We start from the raw sequence: 13,635 nt of genomic DNA on the forward strand, positions 1-13,635 counted from the left end.
GCTGATCTAGCAGGAAATGGAATTTCAAGAATTCCCAGGGCTTCCAAGCGGGAGGGACGGATGGTTGTTTACCTGGCTGCAGGGCAGTGGAGTTCAAATTGCTGACCACAGCGGTCACGATGGGCATTGTGGGACACCTCCTGGAGGCCAATTAAAGTGATGAAATCAAGTGTGGTGTCTACACTGGCACTTTGTTGAGAAAAAATTAGAGGAAATAGACATATGTCTCTCATCGGAGTGGTAGTATTTTGTCTCCAAAACCGGGCATTTTCCCCGACAAAAGTCACATTGCAGTGTGTATGCATTCACTGTTTTGATGACAAAAGGCAGTTTTTGTTGATAAAACTTGGTAGTGTAGACAAGGCCTAAGAATCAGAGGCAGAGTAAGTGGGTTCTAAACACTGTCTTATTAGTAGTCAGCATGCTATATGTTGTTCGGGATACAGACCGAAGAAACATTGAGGATTTTTGTACCATTTCACAGCTTCACTCTCTCTCTTTCACACATCCAACAACTAGAGGTCAGACAACTTCTATAACTACAAATAACATTTTAAAAAATAAAATCTCTCTCTCTTAGAAGGGGGTTAGCACTTTACAAGCTGAAGTAAAGTATTGCAGTTCATAAAGATAGCAACTCCCCAAACTTTAAGGCTCAATCCTGTACATTTTACATAGCCAGAATTCTCACTGATTTCAAGAGGTGCATGAAGAAAATAGGATCTGCATTTTATAAGCAGGAGCAACATTAAAAACTTGTCCATCGTGACATTCAATTGTCCCTGATTGTAATATGGTCTTTAAGTAGTAAGTACACCTTGAACTGTACTTGAAAATAGGATCATGGACTATGGAGTACAGCTTAATAGGTGGCCTGCTAGAAGCACTGCTAAGCAAGTGAGCGGCTGAATTCCTCACTAGCTGCAGTTTTTTAGTAAACTTTAGCCTTCTCTCTCGGTCTTATTATAACAATTATATATATTATATATATATTATATAATATATATATATATTATTATATATATATTATAACATTTAACCTTAACTGCCACTCTTATGCTGCTGATACTTAACTGAACTTATATTTCAGCCCCTTTACCAACTCTTTTCTGTTGACTTTGTCTCAAATTGAGTTTGCAGCTTTCTCTCAACATCCCTCAGTTAACTCTTTGAAAATGGAAGTCATTCACTTGGACAAGAGCGTCCTCAGGAGCAATTCCATCTTAGACTCAGACTCGCCTGTCTATACCCCCACTGTTTTCCAGTCTCACCTGTCTGATATATGTAAATGTGCATATTAGCTCTGTGCCAACACTGCCGGCATTTAATATGACCCTGCTTTGACTCCCTCTCCTCTGAAGTAATTATGTGTTTGTTTCCTCGAATATTTCAACTCCTTATCTTTTCACACATTCCAAGGAAAACCAAGGAAGCCAAGCATGATATATATATATTTATTAAATATTGTTTCTAGACAGGAATAGTATATCTTTCTATATTAAGATATGTCTATTATATCTGACTTCATTTTATAGATAACATTTAAACTTCTGAAAGTAAGATTTACAAGATATATATGAAGTGCCAAGTACCAGTGGACATGTCTACTCTTCCTCCGAAACATAGAACTGCACATAGGAGGGTACCAGTGTTCTATTCTTACACACAACATCAGGATAACTGCTGGTAGTCCACATATCCATGATACAAGGATCAGAATCCTATAGGAAGCTTGCTCCCACTTTTCTAGATAGGAAGCAGGATTATGAGCAAGACACCTCCCACTCACACATCTTGTTTCCTTCTTCTGAAAGAGAAATATGGTTTTCTGTCTGTACATACGCACATGCACACACTATGCAAGGGACCAAGCCCTAAATTGAACTCAGTTCAGAGCAGAATAAGTGAATTATATGTGAGTAACAAGAATAACTTTGTTTAGAAAGTATTTTTTAAGAAAAGGTGTAATACTACCAACCCAGGCGGCATCCTTGAAAGTTCGGTGGTTGATATAAACAACCTAGTGAGAACAAACTCCATTTATTCCACAGCAAAGCCAATAAAAACATAAATATGTATCAGCTTAAGTGGAACCACTAATATACAGTTGATGTTCTTTTCTTTTCATTCAAAAGCTGGATTTAGCCATTTTCTCCCCCCAATACTTTGTATTGGGAAACACTATCCTTCCTTAACTATGATACTAGAGATAGGAGACAGGTGTAATTTCATGCTTCTCAGTTATATACATGCCCTTATTTACCCTTCATGTGGTTCTCTCTCATCTTGCATGCTACATGCTTTGGCTATTACAATACTTTGGCACTGATCTCTCCTTTTCTGCACTTGTTATGCCACTTAAATATTGATAGTCACCTGTGTTGAGCAATGCTACATGTATTTAATCTGCTCTTTAAAAACATAAGAAGAACAGGAGTACTTGTGGCACCTTAGAGACTAAAATTTATTTGAGCATAAGCTTTCGTGGGCTACAGCCCACTTCATCGGATGCATAGAATGGAACATACAGTAAGAAGATTTTATATATCTTCTTTATATTTATATATATATACACACACACACACACACAGAGAGAGAGAGAGAGAGCATGAAAAGGTGGAGTAAGAGGCTAATTAATTAAGTTATATCTCTTCTTGCTATATGTTCCATTCTATGCATCCAATGAAGTGGGCTGTAGCCCACGAAAGCTTATGCTCAAATAAATGTGTTAGTCTAAGGTGCCACAAGTACTCCTGTTCTTTTTGCGGATACAGACTAACATGGCTGCTACTCTGAAGCCGGTCTTTAAAACATATCATACAGTATATAAGTGAAATCATGTTATTCTCATTTAGCCTCCTAGTTTTCACTGTAATTGTATTATCAAGGGACTAATTTTCTTAATTCTACATCTACAGTCTAACCTTCTAAAACATCTAAGTGCAAGCTTGTATCCTTAAAGAGTAACGCCAGCTCCATGGCATAGGTCTAAAAGAGCTGTCATCACTCAAGGCTTACAGACAACAAAATATTTAGGACTCTAACATCCATCAAGCTGAAATTGGTGGTATAAACTAATATGGTTTAGAGCATGAAGTGCCAAATAAAAAATGCAACAGATCAATATAGTGCATTAACCTTGGTCAAGAACAAACTTTATGCCAATGTATTATGCCAATGTATTGAGAGGTAACAAATTTCTTAGACAATATGATATACCTGTACCTACTTAGTGTTCCTTCTAAATATAATATAAAGCAAATCAGACGAGCATAAGCAAGAGCTAATTGTAAATGGTAACAGCTCACAGGAGAATGTAGCTTTTTCAATTTATTTTAACAACCTAATGGAGGGTTGTTCCTGCCTAGTGGTGCATTTTGCTGAAATCACTGACATTCAAATCATCATCAATGCTTTAAGCAACAGAGATCATCTTCAAGAAGACCTAAACACATTAAGGGAGCAAACTATTAAACAGATGTTGGATTTTAATATGAGCAAATTTAAGAGCTGAGATGGATTGTTTAAAAACTATAATACAAAAACTATAACATGCAGGGTAGAGTACTGCAATATACTGGCAATGAAAGGAAGGTTTCAAGTTAGCACTAATATGAAAATGGACACAATGTGTTCAGCTAAAGCACAGAAGGTCAAAAGGATTCCAGGCTACATCAAAAGATGTAAATAAACGTAAGCGAAACAAGAAAAATTATACCATTGTAGAAGGCCATGGCAAAGCCCACCTGGAATGCCATGCCCAGTTTCAGGCATATTACTTCTGCTGGATAAAAGTCCAAAGAAGATGAAAACTCAAACAGTAGTGATGGCCTTATCTATGATAGGCCTCTATAAATTGAAGATAAGACTAGTGGGGGAGGGAGGCATTAAAGGCACACTTTGTATGTAAAAAGAGCCTGTTAAAATGTAGTTATCACCTCCCTTCAAAAACAAACCCAATCTTGCTAAATCTTCCCAAAATCCTTAGGCTGGTCCCTTTGTAAATGGATACCTTTTGGAGGGGTAGGAAAATAAATAGTTTTGCCAGTCTATCCAAAATTGCTAACGCTGGATGGGTCTGCTTAAACTCAGCAACCAAAATAAAAAGACACATGGACATGTGTAGAAAACAAACAAAAGCATGCACTAAATCAGTCTTGCGCATTTTTTAAAGAAAATGTAACACCCATACACTGAATCTTCTCTCTCACCTTTACCAAGATGGTAAGGCTAATATAGAATATATTGTGGTCAGGCATGTAAAATAAGTCCTAAGTGAGCTGACACACCAAATTTTTCTGCCTGGGTTAAAAACATAGAGAACATTTTCCATTTTAGAGGTTATTCAAGTGTTTTGAATTTTTAACCCCCCAATGTAATTGCAGAAAGCCCCTTAATCAAGTTTGAAAAAAATAAATAAATAAAAGGATTACCGGAAAACCAGTGTCTTACTGGGGTATAAAGAGCATTATATGCTAGGATGATTATTTATATGTAGGGGATTAAATTTTTAAAATGATCAAAAATTCCTGTTTGTCCCCAAATTGGTTCTTCCATGTATTCTTTAATTTATAAATTAAAATTACTTTAAGGATGCTGGAATTATTTTATTAGCAGTTTTAGAGATGAAACTCATCTTTATCAGAAAAGATATGTGACTTCGTAAATTGCACTTTGTAAACTAGGTAACTGTTAGCTAATAACAATATTTTATTTAAAATATTATTTGTACCAAGGAAAATGCAAGTGAACTATAACACTACACACAGCTCACTTAAGTACTTCTCACTGAGTACTTCTGCAGAAACAGATCATAGCTGTTTGGTATGCAACTCTATTTTAAAGGAAACTCTCAGTTTGAAACTGGTTACATAAAAGGAATAAGAGTTTTATTTTGTCAAGTATCAGAGGGGTAGCCATGTTAGTCTGGATCTGTAAAAGTGGCAAAGAGTCCTGTGGCACCTTATAGACGAACAGACGTATTGGAGCATAAGCTTTCATGGGTGAATACCCAATTTGTTGGATAATTTTGCTAATTATTAATCTTTGCCACTAAGGACACTAAGCTTTAGTTATCTGTGTATTACTTAGGATGATAGAACTCTGAATTGCCAATGAAGCTATTATTGATTACTCCCTCTGGATCTGATTGTGAACCCTTTCCTCACTCAAGACTCATTGAAGTAATGAATCAAACCCATCATGTGAAATCTTGGCCCCTTTTGAAGGCAATGGGAGTTTTACCATTGATTTCAAAGTGGCCAGGATTTCACCTCTTGTCTTTAGCATGATCCATGGGATCCAACCATCTTATTTTTACTGTATTATTTATGTATGTCCATCTATGCCAAGGAGAACTCTGGGAGTTATCGTACCACACAATAGCGTACCTTTGAGATCATAGCTACACTCTCCAGCCTTGAAAATGTTTGCTTGCCTGGCTTTAACATTAGAGTTTTAACACTACCTTAATATATTGCATTTTTTATGTTCTTTAGCCTTAGCCATATTATAGTTTACAAAACCTTAGCACAACTGTCATCAATACAAATTCCCTGAAGAGCAAAGATTAACAACATTTTACTCATTCAGCAATCTAACATCACAACTACCATATTATTCCCAGACTATTAAAAATGCCTCCCTAATCCACTGGGCCAGTTATAAAATGAAAAAGATACACGAGGTGACACACCAGGAGCCAAAATGTAGATAGTTCTGTGGCACAAATCAGTGTTTGGTGCAGAAGTTCACTGTTTGCTGTGCCTATAGTTGTTCTCTGGAAATACAACAACATGAAGAAACCTCTTTCCAGAAGGAGAAAAGATAAATAAAATAGATTTGGGGGCTTGCCTCCTCTTCATATATACTAAGTGTACAGTCTTGTCAAAATAATCACAGGCTGCCTCTTTTTTCTTGCAGACTACTTCATCTTCTTCCTTTACTGGCCAAACAGCCCGCAAAAATTTTGCCCAATTTCCACTTGTGTTTAAATTATTTCAAGTCAAGGTAAGGACAAAGAAAGAATAGTTATGCGTAGGCTATCATATTGATTTTTAACATTATTATATTCATTCTTCAAGAAGTACAGATATTAAATGCTTTGGGGCTATTCATAAACACTTATTCTTTTTATCATGTTTTATTAAAAAAAAAACCATTGACAGAATATATTAATATATTTTCACAATTAGCCATATTTGCCACGTGTGTTGAAACATCTCAGTTACACAAATAAGAACTCCTGAGACTACTATAGTAGATATACAATGGAGGGGGTTTTTTTTAGGTATAACATCAACAAAATTTATTTATTTCAACATTTAAAAAAGGACTAAACTTGTGCATGTCAAGTATTAGTGCAGTAGAATAATAAATTATTCTTCATTTGTAGGATAACTTTATAAAGCACAATACCAATAATAAATGGTTATTATAATTAGATTTTCTACTTAAGTAAAATAAATTGCCCACGTTTTGTTGTGACAGTGATCAGTATGATTTTTTTTTGGAGAGGGAGAGGCTAACCACTCTATATATTCAATACAAAACCATCACCCAATTTCTTGTGCAATTACACCTACAAAGGTTAAAAATTACCAATGCAAAATGTAATCTGATATTTTCAATTACAAAGACATTTATAACGAGTTTTAAAAAGGGACACCGTCAAGGTTTTTAGATTCAAACTTTTGACCAATTTTAAATTGATGTATGATGAGTACTGTCCTTTGAATTAATTTTTAAGCTGATTATTTGATCAAACAAAAAATGTACTTAGAGGAAGTAATATTTCTTCAAGTCTCCTAAAACCAGTATTGTGCACCTTCTCTACTAGAGCAACACTTAAATTACTTCCCCAAAGTAACGTCAATCAAGTACATGTCTACAGACAGGAAGATGTTTTGGCACGACAATAAGACACTAAAATAACATGAAAATTGTTGATGATTCAAGATATAAGAAAAATATAGCTACAGATGTTTAGACTTCTAAGAAGATTAAGAAGATTAAGATTAAGTGCAATTAAACACAATTTAGGGTAAAATTAATATTAAGGATTATTTTAAAATATTACTTGGCAGTATCCCTTTAATGATAAAAAAAAAAACCAGGTCTAGGGGGCATATGGGGGAAAGCAGACAGTGGTGAATTCTGGAAGATGGAATCTCTTCTCTCTGCTGGTCCTAGAAGAGAAAAGAGAAACCAATAAGAATAAACACACTGCCTTGTATCCACCCCAGCCTTGTCCCACAACTCAACATCACGCCATTCACAACCTGATTCTACTTCTTCATGGCACTGTTTTGCATGAATTATGTTATATTAAGAAATATATCACTTTTCAGTAGAACATTCTGGAAATTCTAATTATGAGATTTTTTTTCCACCATACCTAAACTGCAAATTTTTATTATCGCTTCAAAGCCTCCTGCTAATATCTACCAACTTGCTGAAAATTATTATTTGGAACTACAGTTGTATGTGCAGAAATTGAAAACCAGTTCCCGGGAGTCCATGTGGATATAAAAATCAGAAGATAATGCCAAAGCAAAAATATACTCCTTCCAAAGTAAATGTTTTCTATCTTGTGCATTTCTCTCTTTAAGATTAATCTATATTCTTCCACATCTGCAGCAAACATTCTAAAGAAGTGTAAAATACCAGTTACATTGAAAGCAAAGATCATGTAATGTAAATTCTATTTTTCACCTTAAATATGAGGGTTTCAACTATTTATTTGCTCACTAGCTATCCACAGAAGCTTAGAGTACATTCTCTTAAATTCTGTAACTGCTATTAATGCTAAAACGAGTTTTAACATACTTTAAAGGAGGTGGTGACAAATACACTACAAAAGATATATAGAAGTAGTAACACACACACGGTTGCTCTGTCTTGTATTAGTGGGCCTAATACAAAAACATTCCAAATAAGTTCATTTCCTAATTCAAGAGACCATCAGGGACATAAATTCTCTAAAGTAAAACAAGCATAGACTGCTACTAAAAAAAATTGAGATTTTCTGAATTCAAATAGGATGATTGTTTTGCATGAGACATCTCTAACTTATGCTTCTGAAGAAAGCCAACGATCCAGGGATTCCCTATGTAACTGAGGCAACTATTTGAACTCTCTTTTATAACAGCAGGCAAATACTTGCACGTTTGGCATTTGGACTGGCAAACTCCTGTAAATTATTTCAATTGTCCATTTAATCATAATTGATTCTGTCTAGAAGGTATTGTTGAAAGAGAAAAACAAACTGAAAATTCTAATATTTTGCCATCTCTCCCTCTGGCACCGCGATACTCTCAAATTACTTTCCTTCTATTCTGAATTATGATATTGGTGAGAAAAGTGTATGCAACTTTTCATCAAGGAATGGAATTTCAACAATTTTTAAGCATAAAAAAGCCTAGCTTAAACCTTTCCCCCTCCTCCCCCCCCACTTGCCTACTCAGGTCAAAATCTAGACAACTTACTCCAAATAAAGCAAAATTTATATATGTATTAAACTACTAAGTCAGAAAACAAAATATCAGTACTTCAGAAAAACAAACATGAGATTTCACTTCTGTTCACTAAACAAGTCGATGAGAGTAACAGTTGAAGAAAAACCTTTTTGCTCAGACCTTGTTTACACGGGCAAGTTCAGCCAGCTATATTTAACATAGTTTTATCAGTGTAACCTCCCTATGTGGATGTTCTTATTCCAGTATAAGAGTGGTTTTTTTTCCGGTTTAGCATAAACTCCTTCCCAAGCAACATAAATTAAACCAAAAAAGATACTCTTATGCCAGAATAAGAATGTCTACACAGGGCAATTATACTCGTTTAACTATCAGTTTAAACCCTCACCTTAGGTTACACCACATGTTTTTTCCCTATATAGACAAAGCCCCAGTAACTGAGCTCTGAGAAAGCCCAGCAGGGAAATAATCTGGTTTTATATTTCTAAAGCTTGTATAAATTTACTATAGTACACAGAGAGAATAATTCTTCTTAATAAATGCAGTAACTGATAAAATATAACAAAGATAAAGTTGCCTAGCATCAATTTTAGAAATACTACAAACCCAGGAGATCACATAGTCCATTACATCCTGTCCCTTTCAATCTCTGACATCCCAATGCCCCTAAGATCAATACACTCAAAACCATGTGATTTGCTGAATTCATTATCATAGAAGCAATTATTTTTGGCGGATCTGGAAAACGATAACAGCAAAAAGCACCACATATCCAAAAAACTAGTCATACAAAAAGGCAATGTTTTTCAACATCCATCTCAGGAACAATGGGATCAGTTCTCTCCACTATTTTCTAGAACAATGAAAGAAGAGCTATTCGGGTGGACATTTACTTAATGTTGTCACAGTAGTGCTGGCAGATTGTTTCCTTTTAGAATTAGTGAAGAGAAAATAGCATTGCATCCATGTAGGATATTTTTCATATGATGTACTTAAAGTCCAGTGTTACTAATATTTATCTCGGAACAGACTCTAGATAAAAAAGGGTCTCTGTTAAGGGCCTCTTCCATATCCAACAAGAGCAAAGAATTGTCATACCAGGGTACCAAGAGTACTTATGCATTAAGTTAGCAAACCAGCAGGCGAGCACATTAAATTATATGTTACACGGTTGAGGTGGGAGACTTCACAAGGCTTCTGTGATATATTGAACAAACTTCCCACAAAAAATATTTAGTCCTTTTTTGTACGAAGTTCTTGAACAAACGATACTAAAACACAATGTATCCATCTACAATATCTTTCATTTCTTTTTTTCATAATACATACAAAAGGACAAACAAGTGCCACAATATTATATTGTCTTTGTATAAAGAAGAATACTCTTTAACAAAGTGAAAATATTAGATTGTGGACTATTAACACAGAAGCAATTCTGGACCCAGAACAAATGGTAGCAAAAAGGGGCTCTTGGTCAAATAAAAGCTTTTAAAAATACAAATAAATTTCCAAGTACCCCTTCCGGGGGCAATTAAGGTTCAAAACATGTTTACGGTGTTTGTTTCTGGGCATTAAGGATTTTCTTAGGTTTCAATAAATCCATTAACAAGTCCATTTTCAGAATAAATATTTTGCAATTCTATCTCCCTCATTCAATCTGTCTGAATGGCTTGTGACGCTGGTCTACATTTAAAATTTAGATCAACATAGCTACTTCTGTGAGGCCTATGAAAAATTCACACTGGATAGCTATGCCAATAGAATTCCCAATGTGGACACAGCCTGGTCAAGAGAAAAATGCATCTGTTGACCTAGCTACCGCCATTTGGGAAGGTGCTGTTGCTACACCAATGGAAAAACTCTTCTGTCACTGTAGGCTGTGTCTACACAATTGGGTTATGCCAGCACAGCTACTGTGATGTGGCTATGCCAATACAGTCCCTGTAGTATAGGCCTATCCAGAGACTGTATGGAGAGATTAATCAGGGAGCCCAACTGCCAAATGTAGGTGCTTACATAGGTGCCCAGACACTACATTTTAGCTCTCAGTCGGGCACACTGGCAACTCTTATGATTTCATTGCATGTCTGACAATGTTTGTAGTTTTGTTTAAACCTCCACCTGCTGGAGTCAGAGGAATGCATGCAAATCTCAGCTTTTAGTGCAGTGGTTCTCAGACTTTTGTACTGGTGACCCCTTTCACCTATCAAACCTCTGAGTGCGGACCCTCCACTCTCATAAATTAAAACCACTTTTTTATATATTTAACACCATTATAAATGCTGAAGGCAAAGCGGGGTTTGGGGGTGGAGGCTGACAGCTCACGACCCACCATGTAATAACCTCACGACCTCCTGCGAGGTCCCGACCCCCAGTCTGAGAACCCCTATTTTAGTGGATAAATAAAAACAAGCGGCCCCCCCCCGGTTGCAGAGCAAGGCTAGAGAAGGAGGCGCGAGGGAATCCTCGAGGCCCAGAAGGCAAAGAGACAGACCTGCATTATTTCGGAAAGAAAAAATCTCATGATTTTCAGGCAGAATCTCAGGATTTCCCGGGCCTGGCTAAGGATTTTTGCACACCTGGGCTTGGCCACCGGCTCCAACCCAGGGCGCAGTCAGAGCCCTGCTGGCTGGTATTAGGGGCTGTCTGGCAGGGCAGGCACCCATTTCGACACCCAAACATGGGAGCTGGGCATCTCACTGGGGTGCTCAACGTCACAACTGGGGTCACGTGGTCTTAAAGCCCCCGCCGCCCAGGAGGGGCTGAATGGGCATAGTGGTGCCGGGGAAGAACGGCTCCCTGAGGCCGGGCCTGCCCCGGGGGGCCGAGCCCCGCCGCGCGCGCGCGCGCTGCCGGCCCCCGCCCCCCGCCCCGAACGTTCGCGGAGGAGCCGTTAGCATCGAATTCCAGCCGTTAACCGCCGCCCCCAGCCGCCGGCGGGAAGGGCAGCCAAGGGGCTCGCGCATCCAGCCCCAGCTCCCCGCCCGGGAGGCGGCTCCCGCGGGAGGGAACTGACCTTCCCCCACCCCCGGAGGGGCTCGTACCTGGCGGCTCTGCGCGGGGAGCAGCTGCCGCTGTAGCCGGCGGGCCGGGGTCGCCCTCTCCCCAGGCGCAGCAGGCAGGAGCGCAGCGAGGAGACGCCACCGACCGCCGCCATGTCCGCTCTTCATCCCCGCCGCACCCGGAGAGCCCGGGCCCCGCCTCCCTTCCACACCCCGAGGCGCCGCGCCCCAGTCCCACGGGCGCAACGGCGGAGGAGCCGCAGAGGTGTCAGTGGAAGGCGGGAGCCCAGGGTCGGTGGTCACGGCTCTGGGAGCTGTAGGCCCCGCGGGTGGGCGAGTGCCCCGGCCCCAGGTGTGCCTGTGGGCAGGTCGGGTTGGCTCCAGTCCTCAAAGGTACTTAGGCCCCTAACTCCCATTGACAGCAGTAGGAGATGGGCATCTCTGGGCCTCAGCTCCGGACCTCCGATGGCCTAACCGCACCTCCGCGCCCTGGGGTGCCGTGAGAACAAAGGCCTTAAAGACTGTGAGGTGTACTGCAGCCCTGGGGCCATGGGCAGCCCTCGCCTGGCCTCACTAGCCCATGCCCCGGCTAGCTGAGCTCAGAGAGTATGTTTATGCTGCAATTAAACACCTGTGCCTGGCCCCTCTAGGCTGGTTCCAGCTCTAGGGGCTACACAATTGCAGTGCAGAGAGGTTCAGGCTCTAGCCCAAGTGCAAACATCCACATTGTAATGTTATAGCCTCGCAGCCCGAGTCAGACAGGGGTCTGCTGCAGCGGTTTTATTGACCTATGCTAAGTGACCGGAGGATCAGAGAGAGGTGTAAAATTACCATTCAAATCCCCCCTCCTCAGACATATGCTACAAAACCTTCCATCTCCACCAGGAAAACATCCCTCCAAAGCCAGGGCATCTTCCTCTGAACTGGTCAGACTCTGCTGGCCTGCAATCGTAGAAATGTATGGCTGAAAAGGGCATGGAGATCCCAGATGTCATCTAGTCCAGCCCCCTGAATTATTTTAACAGGATGAAATACACAGGCAGGGTCAGGATAAAAGCAGAGGATATGTCTGTATCGCAGATGTGACTAAACAAGTGCTAGCTGGGTAGTAGCCTCCAGCACACCATGGCCCCGCTGTGCTTAGTGATGTCATACATGTTGCCAGCTATTAATAAAACACTATATGTTAGCAAACTTGTAAGTCATACAAGCTTATACATACTCCTACAGTAGTTAATAGTGGCAGCAAGCCAAGGATATTAAAAAAAAAAATGGGAAGAAAATTTAAAATTGGGGTATAAAGAACAAATTCCAGGATCTTGTGAAAAAAGGGGGGCCTTACAAAAGAGGCAGGGATCACCACTGCTAAAATGTTATGAGAAATAACCTTAAAAATTATAAAACAAGGAAGGGGTTTGATTTCCTTATTGAAAGAAGAGGCAGCAGCATATTCCCACAGCGTGATCTCTAATAATACATGTTTATGTACAATGCACAGATACTCAAGGATGTCTAATAACAATTTATATATTGAGACTGTGTTTACATAGGTCCTTAGAAATTACACTTGGCTGCATCTCAGTACATAGTGCCTCACTCACTTATTATTTAAATGTATCTGCATTATACACAAACCTGGTATTTTTATTTCTGCATTTCTTATTGTTCTAAGTTAACAAATTCTTACTTTTAAAATTGGAGACTATTTGTTGATGTATTCCTGATTTGTGATCCTTGCCATTTGTTGTAGTATCCAGTTTTGCAAAGTATAGGGCTTATTAATGTGGGTAGAGAGCAGCACTAGATGTAACGTCAGCTGGTATACATGATATTACACACTCAAAGGCCATACCAGTTCTATAGTACACCACTGATTTGAATGGAACTATGTTGGTAGGGTGCTGCTTTTAATATACTGTACATCCATTGTCCATAAAGCACTAAAATTTTGATTATAAACATTTGAATATGACTGTGAGACTGTTGATCTTAAATTCAGAATCATAGAACCACAGGGTTAGAAGGGACCACTAGGGTCATCTAGTGTAACCCCCGCCAAGACAGAAAATCTACCATCTAGCCCGTGTAACTTCAAATGATGTTTTATGGCTTATTCTCCTGCCTTCACCCAAGCTGATGTTCAGTACACTTCACTTAGC

The 13,635-nt window shown here is 39.1% G+C and overlaps 1 protein-coding gene across 2 annotated transcripts in view; it reads right to left on the minus strand.

Moving 5' to 3' along the window:
- The window catches only part of MTHFD2L (methylenetetrahydrofolate dehydrogenase (NADP+ dependent) 2 like), a 67,999-nt gene extending 55,923 nt beyond the window's left edge, over nucleotides 1–12,076 (minus strand). The window contains exon 1 of one of the 2 annotated variants that reach the window (XM_073340366.1): nucleotides 11,519–12,076. In XM_073340366.1, the coding sequence (XP_073196467.1) occupies nucleotides 11,519–11,631 (113 nt within the window). In that variant the 5' untranslated portion in view covers nucleotides 11,632–12,076. Of the gene's footprint in view, nucleotides 1–1,592; nucleotides 2,445–11,518 lie in introns of those variants that run through there. The other variant, XM_073340365.1, reaches the window with a different exon arrangement.
- Nucleotides 12,077–13,635: the final 1,559 nt, after the last annotated feature.

Source organism: Lepidochelys kempii, chromosome 4, assembly GCF_965140265.1.
Source record: "Lepidochelys kempii isolate rLepKem1 chromosome 4, rLepKem1.hap2, whole genome shotgun sequence".
Taxonomy (NCBI): domain Eukaryota; kingdom Metazoa; phylum Chordata; order Testudines; family Cheloniidae; genus Lepidochelys; species Lepidochelys kempii.